The sequence below is a fragment of the Gallinula chloropus genome, assembly GCF_964237585.1.
Source record: "Gallinula chloropus genome assembly, chromosome: 4".
In the NCBI taxonomy this organism is placed as follows: domain Eukaryota; kingdom Metazoa; phylum Chordata; class Aves; order Gruiformes; family Rallidae; genus Gallinula; species Gallinula chloropus.
Genome location: NC_140088.1, coordinates 5,296,375 through 5,316,257, shown reverse-complemented (window position 1 = coordinate 5,316,257; position 19,883 = coordinate 5,296,375). Strand labels below are relative to the sequence as shown.

Sequence of the window (19,883 nt, the reverse complement as noted above, 5' to 3'; positions counted from 1 at the left end):
CCCAAGGATCACAGAGCTCCAACCCCCCTGCCACAGGCAGGGACACCAACCTCCAGGCCTGGAGCTACACAAGGTTGCCCAGGGCCCCATCCAACCTGGCCTTGAACACCCCCAGGGACGGGGCACCCACAACCTCTCTGGGCAGCCTGTTCCAGCCCCTCACCACTCTCTCTGTAACAAACTTCCCCCTAATATCTAATCTAAACCTTCCCTCCTTTAGCTTTAATCCACTCCCCCTTGTCCTGCCATTGTCTACCCTTGCCATTATTCTTCCTTAATCCTGGCTTTTATTTACTCTCAGCCCCCTTCTACCAGTGCTGGTTCTCCCCGTTCATCCCTTTAAACCTCTGCTGTTTGTTCTCCCAGGCACGCCTGTGCTCGGAGGACAGGGAAGAGGGTGGGAGGGCGACTGTCCTGCCTGCAGCAAGGAGCATCCAGGTCTGTGAGGGCCTCTAACAGTGGTGTAACAATGGTGAATGTCAAGGCTAGAAGAAAACATGGGCATGCCAGGCCTCCTCCCACCTCTCTGAGCTGCAGCCACGTGGATCCCCAAGGCCATGAGCCAGGCAGGGGCACACAGCTCTCAGTGCCACCTTCTAAGCTGTGGCTGCAGGGTGCTGAGAACCAGTGGGTGACACAAACCTTGGGCTCCTACACAGGCTTGAGGCAGGTTTGGGGCTCTCCCTCTCGGAGCCCAGCTCAGAAACAAAAAAGACAGTGCTGCAAGCAGTAATGAGTGGTTTATTCTTTTCAAAGGGCTGGGGGAGAAGAGCAGAGGGCTCCCTCCCATCTCTCCCCGCAGCAGGCATCACCCACACAGACATGCAGCCAGGGATGGGCACAGACCCCTGTTTGGGCACCAGCCACCAGGGCCCGGAGGAGAGGCGCTGGGAAGCCACAAAAAATAACGGGGTGGGGGATCACTGTGGTAGCAGCAGAAATAAAAACCATAGGGTGGGAGGCTCAGGACATCAGGTGAAGCTGAGCAAGGGCTGCCCCAGAAGCAGAGCCCTGGGGGCAGGCACCTGGCTCCTTCCAAGAGGGCCTAGAGGAGAACAGCGCCTGGCACAGACTGCAGCCTCCTCTCTGAGACACCAACAAGCAAAGCAGAGACAGAAGAACATTTAAGGCTGCAAAACTTCATGCATGCCCGGCTCCAGGGCAGCCCGTGCAGGCAAACCTCCCCTAGCAGGCAGAGCTGCACTGCCACCTGGGGCCACAAGTGCCCGGGACAGTGGCTCCATGCCCGGCTCCCTGGGGGAAGGACAGCCTGCCTAGCCCACCAGCTTGTTCCAGGAGATGGTGCTGAAGAAGGAGTGGGACTTCAGCTTTGCCATGCCGCCTCCTCCAGAGCCCAAACGCCGTTTTGGGTCGTACTGTAGAAGCTGCAGAGAAATGTGATGAGGAGATGGGTCAGTGGCTGGACCCTCTCGTCCCCATCCTCCCCTCCCATCCACCCCAGCCCCTCACCTCGGTGAGCAGTGAGGTAGCAGCCAGGCTGAGCCCTTCTGGCAGATGCAACTGGGTGTGAGGTTGAATCCCTGAAGGGTGGTTTTGGGACAGTGGCTGAGGAGGCAGAGGGTTACAGTGAGCAGAGGCACTGAGAAGGGGACGAGCACCCTGCCAAGCCTTCATCCTCACCCACCACCCACAGCTCCACAGAGCAGGATTTAAAGCCTGGGGCCCTGAACATCCCTAGATCATGCCCAGGCACTAGGAATTACATACCTAAAGTAACCTGGCACAGTGCTGAGATGTCAGCAGGGAAAAGCACCCTCCCAGCCCTGGTGGCAGGGAGCTCTTGTGCTACCATCTCACCTTCTCCTCCCCACCTTCCAAAGCTTGTCTGCCTCTTACCATTCCTGTTAGCAGTTCGTACAAGAGAGATCCAAAGCTCCAGCAGTCAGCTGCTTCCGTGGGCTCTGTGATCCCCCCCACTTCTGCAGAAAGAGTCAGAGGCATTAGAGCTGGAGGCAGGGAGTGATGGTAGCTGTGCCCTGCCAAGCACATCTCACACTGCCTGCAGAAGCTCTCTCCCCAGGTTAGCAGCACTTGGCCAAGGACAGGAGAAAGCAAGGGCCACATCCCTTACCTGGGGCACTGTACAGCTCTTCCTGTGCCTGGCTGCAGTACTGGGGCTCCACCTCTGTCCACTGGCCAAAGAAGGTGAGACGGATGTGACCTGCAGAGCAGCACCAGAGCCAAAAGCAGGGAGGTTAGGACAAAGCTGAGGGGTTTGCTCAGAGCACAAGGCCAAGCCCTATCTCCATGCCTGGGAACAGCCAGGGCACTGCACCCCAAACACAGAGGCACTGTACAGCCCCTGGCTTGCCCAAAATGCCCAGCACAACCGTGCAACTGGTGAGACTTCATAGGTGGGCTCCAAGCTCATGGATCTCAGAGCAGGCTGCATCAAGAACAGCAGCAGTGCCAAAGGGAGGAAGGTTAGCAAAGCTCTCTTGCAAAGCTCTCTGCATTTTGCTATTCCTAAGCAATTTGTACCTCTCCAGTTTGCCACAGATGTTGCCAGCCAGTTGGCTCGCACTGCCACCAGTACCCACGACCTGAAGGAATGGGACAGCTCCAGAATAGCCCTGTGGGCAGTAACTACAAGAAGGGGAACACTCTAGTCCTGCTAAGCTCAGGAACAGTTCAGCTGGTCTCAGCTTCCCCGCGCTGGGTTTTCCCAGGCAGCCAGGCAGGAGCAGGGCCAATGCATTCCTGTGGTCACGGCCCCTGACTCTCCCACTGCAGAGCTGTATCTTGTAATAACCACTTGGAAATCCCAACCAAGAGCACGCTTCCAGGCTCAGAAACATCCAAACCTCCTTGGGCTCCCAACCCTCCCCCAAAGCAGACCCAAGGAAGTCTTGTATTTCCTGGAAATGGAGCAAATGGCAGTGTCTCCCAGCCTCTTCCTCCTCAGGGCTGCAGCCTTGGGCACTACCTACCAGCTGCATCAAGCAGCAGGTTCCTGGGGTTGAGATCCCGGCACAATACACCCTGTTGGTGAAGTCCCTCTAAGGCCAGGAGGATTTCTGCTGCCCACAGCTGCACCTGCTCCTCCTTCACAGCCCACGCTCTCCGGCCATGCCCACGGGAAGCCGCAGACCAGCACTGTGCTGATGGCAGCTGCTCTCTGAGCCGGCCACAGGTCACGTTTGCTCCCTGAGAGGGCTGCTGCACCGCTGGGTCAGGCCCACGGGGCTTGCCAGAGCTGGGCAGGGCCGCTCCTGCACGAAGCTGCCTCTGAGCGGGGAAGGCCAAGGGAGGCCGAGCCCAGGGGACCTCAGGCGCTTGCTGAAATGGTGGCTGCCTCGCCCCTGACAGGCCCCCTCTTGCAGTCTTCAGCACAGGGCCCAGTGTCTGGGGCAGCCTTTCAGTCACACACGGCCTGGGGTCTTGTTGGGGGGCTGCTCTCTCCAACACGCAGCCTGTGCCACTGGTTAGAGCATCCCAGGGGTAGACGACCAGGCCCTGGTTGGTAGGATGGCCAGGGCCTTTGGCTGGCGCTGCTGGAACGTGGCCCACAGTGCCAGACACAGCTGGAGTCGCGCTTAGATCCTGCCCACCAGCTGTAGCCCTTGTGTCACCGGCGGGAGCCGTGCGAAGCTGGCGGTGGGTCCCCGAGCCTGGGTCCATGGTGTCAGGGGACTGCTCCCAAGGAGCCAAGGCACCAGTGTGGCCCAGTCCCTGGTGGGTCACAGAGCCTAGGAGGCCTCTGCCTCTCCGAGCAGAGACTTGGCTGCCGCCCTGGGAGCTTCCCACGCCGTCCTCTCTGCCACAGTCCCTCGGGGCTTGAACGGTGTTGGACTCAGCAGAGCCCTGCTGGGCACAGTACTTGGAGCGGAGGTGAGACCACAGCGTCTCCCCTGGAAAGAGGAGAGAAGAAGTGGTGGGGCAGAGGGCATCCCCCAGGCCAAGCCCCACACACCGGGGACATGACTGAGCATCATTAGTCTCCCCAGCAAAGCTCAAGCCCATGCAGAATACTCCCCAGCCCTCCAAGCACACCATGCCCAATGCCACACCAAAGGCTCCATTCCCTTCTCCATTAGCAGCCCTGCTCTTCCTTCTGCAGGCTCCTTGAGCCCAGCTCTGCTGCTTCCATGTCACAGGCCAGCCACATCTCCACACATGCCCCTGATCCCCTGAAAGCCTCTCCCCAGCACGTGAGAGCGATGCTAGAGAGCTCCCACAGCATGAGCCAGAGCGGTGAGCCCTGGAGCCCACAGCACACTGCCAGGGCTTCCCAGCCCCACCACAGTCAGATACTGGCTGCTTTCTGCAGCTTCATCCTACAGCAACACCTGAGGAGCTGAGGCTGCTCTCCAACACAAGCCAGGCTTTATTGGTCATTGCTTGACTCCACCTGCTGCTCCCTACACAGCAGAGAGCAAAGCAGGTCCCTGGGACAAGCCTCTAACTTGACACACTTCAGCAGGATCTGGGACAAGCCCCAAGCTAGCCACCTTCTTGTACCCCAACCCCAGTGTGCTCCCCACCCTTTATGCTTCAATCCTCTGTCTCCTCCCTTTGGTCTGATCTCAAAATCCACTGTGGCTTCTTCTCTTATAACCAATAAAAAGTGTTATAAAAGTCTTATTGAAGGATTTTTTTTTTTTTGTTCTACAACATCTAGGTGAACTCCCTCCTGTGGTTCTCCTACTCCATCACTTCCCTGTCATGGACAAACACCACCAGTAAAATTAAGAGTTTTTTTTTCTTTTCAAAACCCTGGACCACATCAACTTCCTTACAGAAAGCATCACCATTCCCTCACGTGGGACTCAGTGGTCCCTAGGGTTAGTTTCCTTATAAGACCCCCTACGCACACAACCCCCTTCCCCCCTCTTGGGTCTCCACAGACCCATTTCTAGGTTACTTCCCCAGCCAGCTCATACTAAACCTCCAGAATCCCCAATACAGCTGAGCAGCAACTTCCACAAAGTCTCCAAGCTCTGATACCTACCACCCTTCTAAGAAGGAGATGTCTTTTGCTGTCACCATAAAAAACATTCCCTAAACATCAGCAGAAGTATATTTGAGGCTTTAAAGGATGCTCCACAGATGGGAGGCAATGCTGTCCATACCCTGCACGTGCTCCAGGTGGAGGAAGATGGAGTCCTCACTCACATAGTAGCACAGCAACTTGACCATGAAGGGCACCCCGTGAGGGATGATGGTCTGCCGCTCCCGGGTCTCAACATGGGATTTGGGGAGGCTCTGAGGAGGTACAGGTAGATGGACATGACAGCACAGTAGACAGGGGAGGAGACAAGCCAGAAAGGTAGCGCACCATCTGCTAAACCCCATGGCTGCCTCCCTACTTCAGCTGAAGTGGAGCTCCCTGTCAGCCCCCAGCCATGACAACTGGCTCTGCAAAGCTCTGCGGAGGCAGAGTGCCCCCCACCTGCACTGTGGGGCCTAGAGAACACTACTGCTCCAGAGCATGGCCTTCCTCACAACAGCCCTTACTGCCTTCAGATGGGAACCTGCCACCCCAGCCCTCTTTTCTCCCCTCTGGAACTGATGCTTCTCCCTGCCATGCCAGAGCCTCCTTGTCCAATTATGAAAGTCCTTTAGTGTTTCAGTTCCCAGGGCACTGGGAAGTTCCCCAGGGTTTGTACTGAGGGCACCACACCCATCACCTCTTTCAGGGGCTGACCCAGATTAACACAGCCATAAAGCTTGGCTTGCAGCATTGCAAGGCAGAGGGATGGTTGACCAAGGAGAACCACTTCCCTTCTGATCACAGAAGATGGCTGAGGCAGCCCAAAGAACCACAAGAAGCTCTATGAACAACAAACTTCCTCTAGCACTTCTGTGATCTGCTATTCTTTGGTCCTCTTACCTGCCCCAGCCATCTGCTTGGACAAGGAGGCTCTGGAATGATTAAGCAGGCAGATGAAACTGAAAACACTCACCTTAAGAACAAAGGTCCCACCAGTGGCCACATCCTGGACGATCTGCACCTGGGAGCAGCACACACAGAGCACTGGTCAGAAGCAGCGACTGCTCCCACCCCACCACACAGCCTACAGGAGCCACCCAGGGACCCCGCTCTGGGACCGCAAACTCCCACCCAGCTGAAGGAGCTGGGTGGTGCTCCAACCCCGACCCTTGAGAGGCGAACCATGGGTTCTTAGCAATGAGACAGGCACAGAGCCAGGGAGTGGAGAGGTGATTAAAGAAAGAGGTGGCTCCTGTCACTCAGCAAGAGGAGTGACCAGCAGAGGAGAGCAGTGTGGCAGCGTGCGCGTGGCGACGGCGCGCCATTTGCACTCCAAGGTCACGTGGTGCTGATTAGTTGCTTCATGTGGATAAGAGCAGATAATGGCAGGACAAGGGGGAATGGACTAAAGCTAAAGGAGGGAAGGTTTAGATTAGATATTAGGGGGAAGTTCTTTACAGAGAGAGTGGTGAGGGGCTGGAACAGGCTGCCCAGAAAAGTAGTAGATTCCCCATCCCTGGAGGTGTTCAAGGCCAGGTTGGATGGGGCCCTGGGCAGCCTTGTGTGGATCCAGGCCTGGAGGTTGGTGTCCCTGCCTGTGGCAGGGGGGTTGGAGCTCTATGATCCTTGGGGTCCCTTCCAACCCAGACCAGTCTATGATTCTATGATAGCTCATCTTCTGCTGAAGTCTAAACCACCCCTAAGAGTGGCCCTCAAGCACAACTCCATGCACAGGAGAGAACCTAATGCGTCGCCACCCGTGTAACTACCTTGGGAGGTCTTGTGAGCAGAAGGATGGGGGACATGAACTGACCTCCCAACTAACCCCTGAAGAGTCTCACATCCTCACCTGGGAATTTCCCTTCGTTGGGAGTGCTGTGGATGGTAACCCTCACGTTCCTTGGAGGGTGTACTGGGGCCCAGCAGCCCAGCCCATCTACCAGGACCCTCCAGGTTACACTCCCTGTGGCCCAGCCCCAGCCTGACACACCACTCCCACCCCCAGTTCCAGGTTGGGTCGTTACCTTATCGATCACCCCCACAACCTTACACCTCCTCAGGTTCTCTACTGCCGAGCTCAGCGTCCTGATGGGCCGGAAGCGCAGGCTGCTGTAACCCTGCAAGGTGGGAGAGAAGAGGGTGAGGGACCTGGAGATGATACTGTCCATGACAGAGGGTAGGAGAAGCCCACATAGTTTTTCAAAGCAGGCAACAATACTGCCAGGCTGGTTGACACCCAAAGACAACTTCCTAACTGCCATGGTTGATTCCTAACATCAGCTCAACCATTTTCTTGGCCAGCTCCTGGATTTCTGAAGCTTTCAGGGAAAGCTTGCACCTGCAACAGAGGGAAAGTCACTCCAGAATTCACACATGGACATGGACTGCCTCAACACCAAGGGGATCTGGCATTGTCACAAGACCACAAGAATCACAAGGTTGGAAAAGACCTTTGAAGATCAAGTCCAACCATTCCCATCCTAAGCTAAACCATATCCCTAAGTACTTCATCTACCCTTTTTTTGAACACATCCAGGGAAGGTGACTCAGCCCCTTCCTGGGCAGCCTGTTCCAGGCCCTGACAACTCTTTCAGTAAAAAATTTTTGTCTAATATCCAATCTAAACCTGCCCTGGGGCAGCTTCTTGCCATTGCCCCTTGTCCTATCTCCTGTCACCTGGCTGAAGAGACCATCGCCCACCTCTCTACAATCTCCCTTCAGGTAGTTGTAGGTGTTGTCTTTGGTTTCCATCCAGCTGGGAACAGTGACAGGGAAGACAATATTTTTAACACCTGACAAAGTGGTACCCCTGTGGCTTCAGTCCCACCAAAACCACCAGTACGGTGGTTGCCAGCTAAAACATACACCCCTGGGGGTGGCAGGAGGTCCTGGGGGTGCCTGAGGCGAGCTAGGCCCACCTCAGCTCTTCTCTCCAGGCAGGGCAAAGGGCTGCCCAGTCCCTCCCAGCCACCAGCATGCCAGGACACTCTGCAGCTGATGTGTCTGCCGCTTTCTCTGTGCCATGACACCCAGCAGAGGTGGCCAAGGAGGCTCAGCGGGGCTGCTTTGTGTGTGTGTGTGCCCCAGGTTTCCCAGTGCCACAGATGCTGTGTTGCCCCACACCAGGCCCTCACCGTGGCAGTGGGGTTGCCAGTCCCTGCAGCCCGCTGGAGGTGGCAGTTGAAGATCTCCTCCGCACGCCGCAGGTACTGTGTAATCTTCCGCTTCACAGCCTCCCGACGCTCCTTGTTGGGGTCAACTGTGGGCAGTGCAGAGGGCGAGTGTGACAGGCCTGGCACGCTCCCCAGAAGGATGCCTCAGTCCCCTGGCCATGCCCCCCAGAGGGATGCCCTGGTCCCCCTTCCCTGGTTTCCTCAGAGGAATGCCCCAGTGCCACGGCCATGCTCCCCAGAGGGATGCCCTGGTCCTCTGGCCATACTCCCCAGAGGGATGCCCTGGTCCCCTCACTGGCTTCCCAGGAGGGATGTCCTGGTCCCCTGGCCGTGCTCCCCAGAGGGATGCCCTGGTCCCCTCACTGGCTTCCCAGGAGGGATGTCCTGGTCCCCTGGCCGTGCTCCCCAGAGGGATGCCCTGGTCCCCTCCCTGGCTTCCCAGGAGGGATGTCCTGGTCCCCTGGCCGTGCTCCCCGGAGGGATGTCTCACTCCACCCCACCCCTCCCCGCCCACCGAGGGGGCCCCGCGCACCCTGCACGCCGCGGAGCAGCACATCCACGCCGTTCTGGTAGTGGTTGAAGGCCTCCTCGTAGTCCTCGCTGACATCCCGCTCCAGCGCCAGCCGCAGCTGCCGCGCCGCCTCCACCAGGTAGTCCCGCCGGCCGCCGCCCTCGGGCCCCGCCGGGGAGACGCGGCTCCGCAGCTGCCCCAGGTAGACGCGGGCCTGCGCCAGCGCCCGGGAGCAGGGCTCGGCCTCCGGCCGGCTCATGGCCCCGCACCGCCGCCCTGCGCCGCCGGGAGACAGGGAAGCGGGGACGCGCGGGGTGAGGCGCGCCGCACGCCCCGGCCCTTTCTCCGGCCGGTGACCCGCATCGCGCCCGCCCCACCTTCCCCCCGCTCCCCCCCCCCCCCCCCCCCCCCCCCATCCCCGTTCCCGTGCCCGGCCCCGCCGGGCCCCCGCGGCCACGCACCTGCGCGAGCGCTGCCCGCAGCATCCTCCGGCGCCGACAGATGCGGCGGGGCGGGGTCGGGCCCCGCATGCCGCCGCACGCCCCCGGGGCGGCGGGACCGCTGGGGCGGCGCCGATTGGCTGCGGATGAGATCATCATCATCATCATCATCGTCATCATCATCATCCCCATCATCCTCATCCTCATCCCCATCCTCATCCCCATCCCCATCCCCATCCTCATCCTCATCCTCATCCCCATCCCCATCCCCATCCTCATCCTCATCCCCATCCCCATCCCCATCCTCATCCTCATCCTCATCCTCATCCCCATCCCCATCCCCATCCTCATCCTCATCCTCATCCCCATCCCCATCCCCATCCCCATCCCCATCCTCATCCTCATCCCCATCCCCATCCCCATCCCCATCCCCATCCTCATCCTCATCCTCATCCTCATCCTCATCCCCATCCCCATCCCCATCCCCATCCCCACCGGGGGCTGCGCCGGGAGAGTCCGGGGCGGGGAGGGGAGGGGAGGGGAGGGGAGGGGAGGGGGTGTCCCGGCCGGGATGCGCCACCGCCGCTGCTCTTCACCGCCCCATTAAGGTGCGCTGAGCGCCATTGCTCTTGGTACTTAATTAGCGTCGTTAGTCACCACTAATTGTCCTTAATTAACAGAGCTCCCGTTCATTAAGATCTGCCTTTGCCAGCGTCTTTCCTTCCTCCCATAAGGTGAAACTAGCCCGTGCCTCTACCTGCCTCCGAAGGGGGCACCCACACCCCCTGCTGAGCTGTTTGAGGCTTTGGGGTCTCGTCCATCCCTCCTACCAGCTCTCGCAGACTCGTCTGGTTTTTGGGAACTTATTTCAAGCCTGAATGGCAGCGTGAGGTATGTGTGGAGGGCTTTGGGTATTGGGGAGATAGAGAGATGTGTGGAGTCACTAGGAGGGGAACAGAACTCTGGTGAGATCATTGCCAAACCCCTCCTTTAGTCCTTGCAGAGGTAAACCAGCCATTGCCCAGAGTCCCAATCGGGTCTGCATTTAAAGCATTGGGTGGGTTCACACAGGTAAAGCCATGTCTCCTTTGCATAGGAAGGGAGGAGCTGGAAGGTGGTGGGTAGACCCCCTTTTGGGAGCCCACATTGGAGCTTTGCAGAGCTGAGTGGGGCCAGGTTTGGGTGATGCTGGGGTGGTTCAGCCCTGAGCCACCCCTGCCCTACTGTAGGGCCAGCAAGGCAGAGGGAACAAGGGCTGGTGCAGAAGAGAGTGAGCCAAAGGCATGGACAAGGAGAACTGCTCCAAGGACTGGCCTGTAAGAAAGAGCTTTCCAAGGGGAGAAGGTTGGTGCCAGCCCTGAGGCACAGCAGCCCTTACCCATGGGCTTCCAGTTTCCCATTTCAGTGCTACCTGGAGGATTTTAAAATTTGGGGGATTAGTTTTAAATTAACCTGCTGAAGAGGTTGTGGCACTTCTCAGGAAGTGAGAACTTCCAAAGCAAGACCAGCACCAACGAATAACAAGGAGGGGGGGGAGGTGAGAGGTGCCCTTTTTCCTTACAGCCTGAAATCGATGTGTGAGATCTGGCCAAACCTTAGCACACACTGAGACTGCAAGCGTGGCTGGCTGCAACAAGCAGAAGGGTTATGCCCACCTTTGCCAGGATGCAAAATCTTGTAAGCCACAAGCAAGAGGTGAGGGCCTCAGCACATCATCCCTTGCACAAAGACACGTGGGAGACCTGCGCCCGTGTGTGCAGGGAGAAGCTGCTGGGAAGCAGAGCTCTGCTGGCATCCCAGGATCGTGGAGGGTGGAGGTTGCCAGCGAAGCTTTAACATCAGGACTTGATCAGCTCCAACGTCACGGCTCTGGGCTGATCCCCACATGGCCTTTCCAGGTACTTCCCCAAACTTTTGGAACTGTTTTGTTCCTAGTACAGCCCAGCTCATGTTTTGTGTCCCCTGTAACTCTCCTTCTAAACCAGCTCGCTGCAGGTCTGGCTCCTAAAGCCTTGTTAAACAGACCTTTGCTCTGCAAGCCTGGGAGAGGCAGGGAGTTCAGGGATGCTGATAACTAGTGGCATGCTGCTCCCATGAGACTGCTGCCCCTCTGCAAGGGGCTCACAGGCAGGGTGAGGGTGGGGGATTTGGTGGCACTGGGTGCTGCCTGTCCGTGGAGTACTAACACAGGGTTGTTTTGCTCCCCACTATTTTTGGGGCTGGGGTCTGTCCTGGTCCCTTTACAAGGGAACCAGTCCCTTCCTACAGCTCCACCCTGCAGTGCTTGAGGTCATGGGGGGGGTCTGTAGGTGCTCAGGGGATATGAGCACTGTGGCCAGTGAGTGCAGACAGGAGGTACTGGTGTGAGCCTCCAAAAAGGCACGACTAAGAGCAACACAGAGGGGAGATAGGCAGACAGTGGCTGGTCCCCTTGGGAGGGAGCATGGGTGGTGGTTGCAAGCCCCCAAGACCGGGAGCCATGGAGTAGCAGGCCCCAACCCTGACCCTCACGTCACTGTTAGGTGCAATGTCCTGCTGGAAGTCCCTGTCACTGTGGGATGAGGAAGGTCCTGGGATGAAAATAGTCCTGGGACTCCAGGACTCTCCTCCCTGGCAGGGACATGTAGAGATGGGAGCTGGTTCTCCCCTGCCTGTATAATGCCTACAGCAGCCCTGGAAGTGTCAGGAGGCTGCTAGGGCTTATCAAGCTTCCCTCACTGATGAAACATCAGTGAAACAGCCCCTGGAACTGGAGGGAGCCCTGACACAGGATGAGCAGGGGATGAGGCAGGACACGGCCCCCAGAGGCTGGGGTGACACAGGGGGAAGCGACACAGGGGGCTCTGGCCCAGCCTGGAAACTCTCAGTGTGGAACAGCAGCCAGAGAGGTGATGTCAGACACTGGGACCGATTGGGAAAAGCCACTGGGCAAGAGCTTGGTTGAAATGCTTTTTAACACTGATCACCACTCTTGACAAAACTGTTTTTATTAATTAATATCCTTGGGTTTAATGTTACTTCCTCTTTAAAGTTTAATACTACCATGGTGAAACTCTTACTGCTAAAACCAATACAGACACCACCCCCTACACCCCTCGAGTGCTGCACAGGGCTCTCCTCAGAGCCCAACCTGCCAGGCTGAAACAGCGTGTGAGGTTAGGGACAGCCTGCATGGACCGGGACAGGCCACCAGAGCTAAGGGCCATGTGGCTCATCCAAACCCTAAAAGTGGCAGGGGACAGGGATCAGCTTGTCCCCCTCACCCAGGAGGTTGCCAAGGAGAAGCTTCGTGGACTGTTGTTGGGGCAGAGCCCAGGTGGGCTGTGCCTCAGGACACTGTGGATTCCAGCAGCAGAAATGGGGTCCAAAAGGGATCCAGCAAGCTCCTGGAGGATATGTCCAGCTGCATGGGTGCAGCTCAGCCATGCTGTGCTGCATGGTAGCAGCATGGAGCTTCCTGTTGCCTCAACATCCACCACCAGCTTTCTCTGCCAGGGTACTGCTGCTACAGGACCTGCCCTGCCCCCATGTCCTTGTGCCAGCTCCAGGCAGCACCAGCTTTGAGGGACCCTGCCCCAGCTCTGGGCTGCCACCTCAGATGTGGGGGGAGCTACCTCAGACCTCAACACCAGCTGTGTTAGGCTCCATCCTCATTCCTCAGCGCAGGATCAACTGCAGGTCACCTCATTTGATGATGACATTGAAGCCTTTGCACACCTTGCTCTCCAGCCTTTTGCTTGAAGCTTTTAAGAATACCCCTTGATTTTGTTTTAACCCTCTGCTGGGGTGCCCCATGAGCATGCTGCTGCCCAACTCACCTTCAGGCTTCCTGGCTACATGTACTGTTCTGGGGTATGGCTCACATGGAGCAGCATGGGATGTGCTTGGCAGCCAGCCCCCTCTGCAGCAGGGGTGGGAAAGGGGAGAGGAAAAGTCCCAGGGACACTGCTGAAGGCACCCAGAAGCAAGGGCAGGGGCTTTCCCCCAGACTCAGATGATGGGGGAAAGCAGGAAACAGCAGCCTGACCCCACTGCCCTAACCTTGCAACAGTCCAGCCAGGGAGAAGGAGAGCCACAGGACAGCAAGCCAGACACTTGGACTGGAATGAGAACAGGATGGGGATGGTAAAGGGGAGATGTACCAGCCCCACACTGTGGTGTGAAGGGCACTTCCCCCAAGGATCTCCTGGTTCCCACCTGAGCTCCAGCACAGGGGTAGCCCTAGCCCTGGGAGCAGCTTGGTTCTGACCTGCTGGCTCCTCATCTTCAGTGTCACACCAAGGGCAGCCCCATGGGTGCTGCAGGAGTCGGTGCCAGGGACAAGCCCTGTGCTGCCACGGGACTGCCCTGCTCCAGCCTGGGTGGGTGCCCAGGGCAAGAACCCTGCCTGCAGCTACTGGAGGGCAAGTAGGGGTGCTCAGGCTGCTGGCTCCTGCATCTGACCACCTGGCTTTATTGAGCAGGGCAAGCCTGGGATGTGGCTGTGAGTCTGTGAGGAGCCCTGGCAACCCCAATTCCCACCCCTTTCCCACCAGGAGTGCTTCCCAGACAAGCTCCCTGGCACCTTCCTGGGCTGCCCCATGCCAAGCTGGCATGGACACAGCCCTGCAGCCGTGCCTGCCCCAGGCTTCCTTCCTCCCCAGCTGCAGGGCTGCAACCCTCCCAGCCATCCCGGCTTGCCCCCCGCATCACACTGTCCCCAGCACTGCATCCACCAGCTCTGCTCCTCATTGCCCCCAGGATGCCCTCAAACACCATCACACTGCTTGAGCTCCTCATCTTCAGCCCCAGCCCTGGTCATGGGTCCTTTTGTCCTGCTGCAAAGGGTGCATTTGGGCAAGGAAGTCCTCAGTTCCAGGCTGTGTTCCCACCAGGGCCAAGCAAGAGTCCAGTCAGCTCTGTCCTGCCGGAGTCCTGCTGCTCCCCACCGTTGTGTGGAGGGGCACAGCTCCATAAGTCCCCTGTGCCAGGGGGAAGATGCAGCTGGCTCAAGCTCAGGCAGCAGGAGCAAGGCTGGAGGCAAAGCAGAGGCTACCTGCGTGGTGTGCCGCATCTGCAAAGAGAGCATGGGGTGAGTGTGGCCAGGATGGGGAGGGCACCGGGACCTCCAGGCTCACCTGCTCTGCCCTGAGTGCCTCCCTCCCTGTACCTGGCTTCTCCATCCCAGAACCACGGGGTAAGGACTGCAGGCAATCTCTTCACAGGGAGGAGTGAGGGCAATGGGGCTGCAGGGGCTGGCTGAGCCCCTGAGCAGCAACCTTCAGCCAAGATGGGGAAATAGGGTGGGAAAGTGCCAGCCAGGGGCACCATACCCCAGAAGCATCTGCAGCAAGAGTCCAGCCTGTGCTGCTACAGCAAGCTGTTCTTGACAGTCAGCTAAATGTAAGGAGGGAAAGGGTAGAGTAACCCAAACAATGACTAGCCAAGGACTGCAGGAAGGACACAGCTGGCAGCAAGATGGGGCTGAAACTGGAAATTAATGGATCCAGGAAACCTGGCAGGGTCTGTGATGATGTTAGAGCTACCCACCAAGTCGCCCGGCTCACCCATCCCCACCCTGGGGGGAACGGGCCAGCTTTGAGCTGCTGAGCCTGGAGACTGAGAACCTATTAAGCCTTTGGTTAAAAAGCCCCTTTCCCCACAGCTGCCCACTGTCCCCTCTGCCCTGCTTTCTCCTGTCTCTGCTGTGCACAAACCCCTCACTGCTCACAGCATCAGTAAAGACCCTAAAGGCTTAACGAAGCCGCTCACCCCAAGGAGGTGAGCCCAGAGAACACCACCCAGGCCTGTCCCTGCTCACTTACAGTTCACAGTCTTTACGTCTCTTCTTGTCTTGTCTTCTCTTACCTCGCCCCTTGGGCCTCCTCCTTCAAAATGAGAGTACCACAAGAGAGGCTGATGTGTGGGGAATGAGACCCACAGCCCCAGCCAGTAATGCTGCCCCTGATGTCGCTTACCTTCCCAGCCTCATCAAGTCCTGCCGGGGCCTGTGGGGTGGGAAAAGGACAGAGTGAGGGGGTTGCTCAGGCCATGCTGCCTCTTGAGCTGCTGGAGGTGCTTTATTGAGATGCCCCCCACCATGCACAGCACAATCTACCTGCCAGCGTTTATGCTTACAAGAGACCAAGTGTGACTTCTCTCCACACTATCAACTCCTCAGCCAGGAGCTGACTACAGGAGGCAGAGATGGCAAAGAGGCAGGGGGTGGCCAGGCTTTGGTGACTCCCCTGGGAATGTGGCAGTTTGCCCAGGAGGCTGGGAAGCACAGCAGCTTCAGCTGCTCTCAGTGGCAGCTCTCACAGCTCAGGTCACTGCACAAGATGCGACGTCCCAAGGAGCACGCAGGGCTTGCTGCAAAGCCCTGGTAGCTGTTCTTAAACAGACACAACATACTCTGTTTAAGCATCTTCTACCAGGGCCAAGGCCAGGACATCCACCATGCCTGCACTAAACTTCAGATGGGAGCGCTGGGAAGGTGTGGAAGGCGGCTTGGAGAGAAACCAAAAGGTGCTGCAGAAGCAAAACGTTTACACAGGTCCAGTGGCAGCCTGCACAAGTACTTGTAGGATACTACCTAGGGTAACCCTTGGGGAGTAACACCACAACAGGCTGAGGAAACTCCCTGCACAGAAATTAGCTGGAAGCAAGAGGGGAGGAAGTAACACATCTGCTTCTTCCCACTCCCTCTTCTACATCCCGGACAGATGCTGCAGAGATGGTGCAGAGCTGGATGGGCCTTGGGTCTGCTCCAGCACAGCTGCTGCAGGGGAATACCAACCCAGGGATCCTCAGGCTCTTCTTCCAGGCAAGGATCACGCCTAACAGCTGCCCAGCAGGACACTCAGTCTGCAGTTTTCGCAATATTAAATCGCCCTGGGGTCATGATGGAGAGTCCAAGCCAGGACCCCATGCAGGCAGAGCTGGAGAGGCTCTGTGACAGAGACCAGCTGCCAGCAGCACTGGAGATGCTCCCCACTCCCATGACACTGCAGTCCCTGGACAGGGGCTCCATCCTGCCCAAGTTCTCACCTCTTCTAGGGTACAGTGAGCTCAACCTGAGGGGTTAACTATATGCCAGGAGTCTGGGGCAGGTTGGTGTGGCACAGCCATCCTGGGCCAGCACTGCATACCTGTGCCAGGTTGGTGCTGTGCATTTTAGCTTTCCACATGTGCAAGCCCCTTCTCTCCAGCCCTAGATGGGGCAGCCTCCCTTAAACAGAGGCCCAAAGCCCAGCCCTCCAGCTTGGTCTTTGGGCCACGGTCACGCTCAGGTGTGCCAAGCCACAGAGCTCCCTGCTGGGCCACCAGCTTGGGCACACTGCCCCACACCAAATCCCTGCCTCAGAGCCACCAGCCTTGCTCTGTTGCCCACAGGCAGCTCCTCCCTCCACCCAGAGGAACACCCAACAGGTATGTCAACGTGGCCACAGGGATGGGGGCCACAGACATCCCTGCTCAAAGAGCCAGGGTGCTGCAGCAGCTCCAGCCTTGCAGACAGTGCCTGACCCAGATGCACACCACTATGCACACAATGCAGAGGCATGGTGCAGCCTGAGGCTGAGCAGGGGTCCTAGACACCAGCAAACCCCAGTGTGGAGAGAGCCAGGGTGCCCCCAGGGCATCCTTGCCCCACATGCAGGGTGAGCTGGCAGGGTTGCTCTTACTGGAAGGGCACAGGGGTGCAAAATGAGCCTGGGGTCCCTACCTGCACTCGCACTGCTTGTGCTCAGTGAACGTCATCTCCACGTAGGGTGCCTCCCCATTTGGCTTTATCTTCAGGAGCTGCAAGAGGAGCAAAGGTTACTTCCCAGCCGGCAGCAGGAGGGGGCTGGAAGGGCTCCCACCACACTGCCTCACACCCCAGCCTCTCTGGCAGACGCATGTCCAACCTGTTCCTCAGGACCTCTGGCAGCAGGGACTCCACCTCTGCACGCAGGCAGCACGGGCCAGACCCAGCCACCCCAGCTCTGCTAATGCCACCCATGTCTTCAGGGCTGGAATTTAAGTCCCACAGTCCTGGGATTTCCCAGCCTTAGAGATTTTTCTCTCTCTGCCATTGTAGAGGGCTTTGATATATTTGACCACTTTGCACATCTCCCTTCTCTGATGGGAATATTCCCCCAGTCATGTTTTCCAGGCCATTCCTATTGCTGCTGCCTCCTCCTGGCCCCCCTTCAGCACTGAGCTTAGAGTCAGTAACACGTTGCCCCCCTTAGCCCAGGGGTGCAGGGTTTGTCCTGTCATGTGTCAGTCCACAGCCCAGAGTTCAGAATGGACATCCAGGGTCTTGGTGTTGTATGTCCATCCTCAGTGTGATTCCCTCTGGTCCCCACAGAAGTGTCTGGCATTGTGACTCCCATGAAGGGAGACCTGTGTCTGGGGAGTCACCTCAGGCTCTTGCTCCATCTCAGGCAAAACCTTTTGGGAACTTCCACCCTTCCTTCCACCAACAAGCTTTCAACCCCCCTGAGGGACCAAAATCACTGGTGATTCATTGCAGGCACTCCTAAGTCCATCACCCTCAGCAAAGCAGAGCTTCTCCCTGCTTCCTGCAGCAGCAGCCGGTCGATCTCTGGCAGCGTGAGGGCTGCAGGGCGAGGACAAGGGCTGCAGGGCGAGGACAAGGGCTGCCTGGTGCATGGCAGGGCAGGGAGCTGACCAGCAGCTTGTCTGCAGCCCGGGATTGCCCACCCCTCTTGGCACAGCTCCCACAGGTGGGGACTGGAAATGCAGCTCTTGGAGCCCCTCATGCTCACTGTGCCCCCAGCCCAGTTTCACTGTCAGCATCACCCCAGGCATCTCCTGACACAGGGGAGCCTCCCTTCTCCCTGCGATTCTGGGGTACCACCTGCTTTGCCTCAGTAGGCAGTCATGGGCAACTGGACCTCAGCCAGCCCCACCATGGGACAGAGGAGGTCTGGAAGGGCGACAGCAGTCTGCAAGGGGGACCATACAGAGAGGAGAGGGCAGGGAAGCAGAGAATGAGGCCAGTACCACCAGGGATGTCACCTGGACTCAGGACAAGCCCAAAGAGGAGTCAGAGGGACCCTCCTGACTGCATTTGAGCAGTTGTAAGCCCCCTCCCCTGGTTATTCATGCTGCTACAGTGTCTGGAGGAGGTGAAGCTGTAAGAGCAGCCACAGCCCTGCAGCAGCAGCAGCAGCAGCACTTACCTGCATGGTCACTGTGCTTGTCTCCACCGGGACGCAGCGGAGACCCTCGTCCCCACAGCAGCCTCCGCAGCGCTGCAGGGAGACGCAGGAGGGCCTGAAAATGTATTCCACCTCGTTGGGGAACTCGGTAATGACGTCCACCAGCTGCTCCAGAGGCCGGCAGAAACTGCGATTCCAGATCTCCCGAAAGCTCAGGACTGCAAGAGAGCGGGGTGGGGGGGGTGGAGGGGGGGGGGGGTTGGGGGGGGGGGGGGGGGGCGGTGAGGAGGCGCCCCGGGGCAGGTGCAGCAGCCGCGGCGGGGTCCTGCATCCACCCCATCCCGCGGGCACAGGGGCGCACAGGATGCCCTTGCGCGCCCAGTTAAGCCCGTCACGGTACTGGTGCGGGGGCTCACGCAGCCGCTGCGTTCTACCCCCGATGGGCTCTTTCTCCAGCCGCCCACCAGCTCCGTCTCTTCCTCAGGCACCCCGCGTTCTCCTCCGCGCCCCGACGCCGCGGGACTCCCCCCCCCCCCCCCCCACCGTCCCCCGCCCCATCACCACGGCGGGCGCAGCAGCAGACCACCGTCCCATCGTGTTTCTCAGCGGGGAGAGCTGAGGGGAGCCGAAACGGAGCGTTCGTCCCGCCCGGGACACCGCAGCCGGCACCGGAGAAGCGGCGAGCCCGGGGCAGGGCTGCGCTCCCCTCCGGCCCGCGGCCGCCAGCGCGCCCGGGGATGGGCTGAGGGAACGGGCTGCTCCGACACCCCGCAAAGCTCCCCGCGCCGCTGCCGGGCTCCGGAGGGATAACGGCCCCGGGGGTGGGTACCGAGTGTCCCGTGTGTGTGTGTCCCGTCCCCCCCCGCCCCGCCGACCCTCGCGCAGCCCTCCCCGAGCTGCCGCCCCCTCCCAAACCGGGGCACCGGCGGCCACCCGCTGCCAACTCACCGTGCGGCTCCGCGCTGGCGATCCCCCGCGCCTCAGGGGCCTGAAGGGAGGGAAAGGCGGGCGCTGGCGGGGGCGGCGTGAAGGGCACCCGCTGCCGTCCCCACAGCCAGCGCCGGGAGCTGTCCCGGCCGCCACCGCCGCCTCAGGCAGCGGCACCGCCGGGGCCGGGCCGCCCTCCTTCCGAACCCCCCGCTCCTGCCCCTCGGCTCCGGCGGGGCCGGGCCGACCCCCCCCCCCCTCTCTCCCGCCTCCCACCCACCCCCATCCCCCCGGCTCTCACCGGGGCGGGCGGCGCTCCCAGCGCCCCGACCGCCAGCAGCCGCAGGAAGGCGCCGAGCAGCCGCATCGCCGCTCCCGCCGCCCCGGCACCGACTCAGCGCTGCCGCCCCGCCGCCCCCGGCATGCCGCCCCCGCCGGGCACCGGCCCCACCGGCCCCGCCGTGCCGCCGCCTCCGCCGCCGCCGCCGGGCCATGGGAGCGCGCTCCGCTCCGCCGCCGTATTTCATCGCCGCCGCCCCGCCTCCGCCCGCCCCGGCCCCGCCGCGGGGCGGGAGCAGGTGCCCGGCCCCGGCGGACGCGGCGACGGCCGGTGCCCCCCGGGCGCGGCGGAACCCAGCGCACCGGCACTGGTCGTTTTCCTCTCGGGCTGCCGCGGGGCTTCGTGGGGACCGGCCCGTGCCCGGTGCATCCCCAGGAGGGGCGGGT

At 59.6% G+C, this 19,883-nt stretch overlaps 2 protein-coding genes across 3 annotated transcripts; both read right to left on the bottom strand.

Annotated features, from left to right (window-relative positions):
* Positions 1–1,274: 1,274 nt before the first annotated feature.
* Positions 1,275–8,897, bottom strand: RPS6KL1 (ribosomal protein S6 kinase like 1; the record flags this gene model as incomplete). 2 transcript variants are annotated; one of them, XM_084264080.1, is made up of 8 exons in its annotated part: positions 1,275–1,385; positions 1,858–1,940; positions 2,093–2,182; positions 5,094–5,226; positions 5,928–5,975; positions 6,979–7,071; positions 8,089–8,213; positions 8,660–8,897. In XM_084264080.1, 8 exons carry the CDS (start codon positions 8,895–8,897, stop codon positions 1,275–1,277), a joined length of 921 nt encoding a protein of 306 aa, XP_084120206.1. The 2 variants fall into 2 exon arrangements, with proteins under 2 accessions (XP_084120206.1, XP_084120205.1); XM_084264079.1 differs by lacking the exon at positions 2,093–2,182 and adding an exon at positions 1,471–1,566.
* A 5,212-nt stretch (positions 8,898–14,109) lies between these two features.
* Positions 14,110–19,562, bottom strand: PGF (placental growth factor; the record flags this gene model as incomplete). Its single annotated transcript, XM_084263121.1, has 7 exons — positions 19,459–19,562; positions 19,179–19,218; positions 18,252–18,448; positions 16,784–16,860; positions 15,036–15,065; positions 14,883–14,945; positions 14,110–14,131 (listed from the first exon to the last, which is right to left on the bottom strand). Exons 1-7 carry the CDS (start codon positions 19,522–19,524, stop codon positions 14,110–14,112), a joined length of 495 nt encoding a protein of 164 aa, XP_084119247.1. The 5' UTR covers positions 19,525–19,562.
* Between the last annotated feature and the right edge of the window lie 321 nt (positions 19,563–19,883).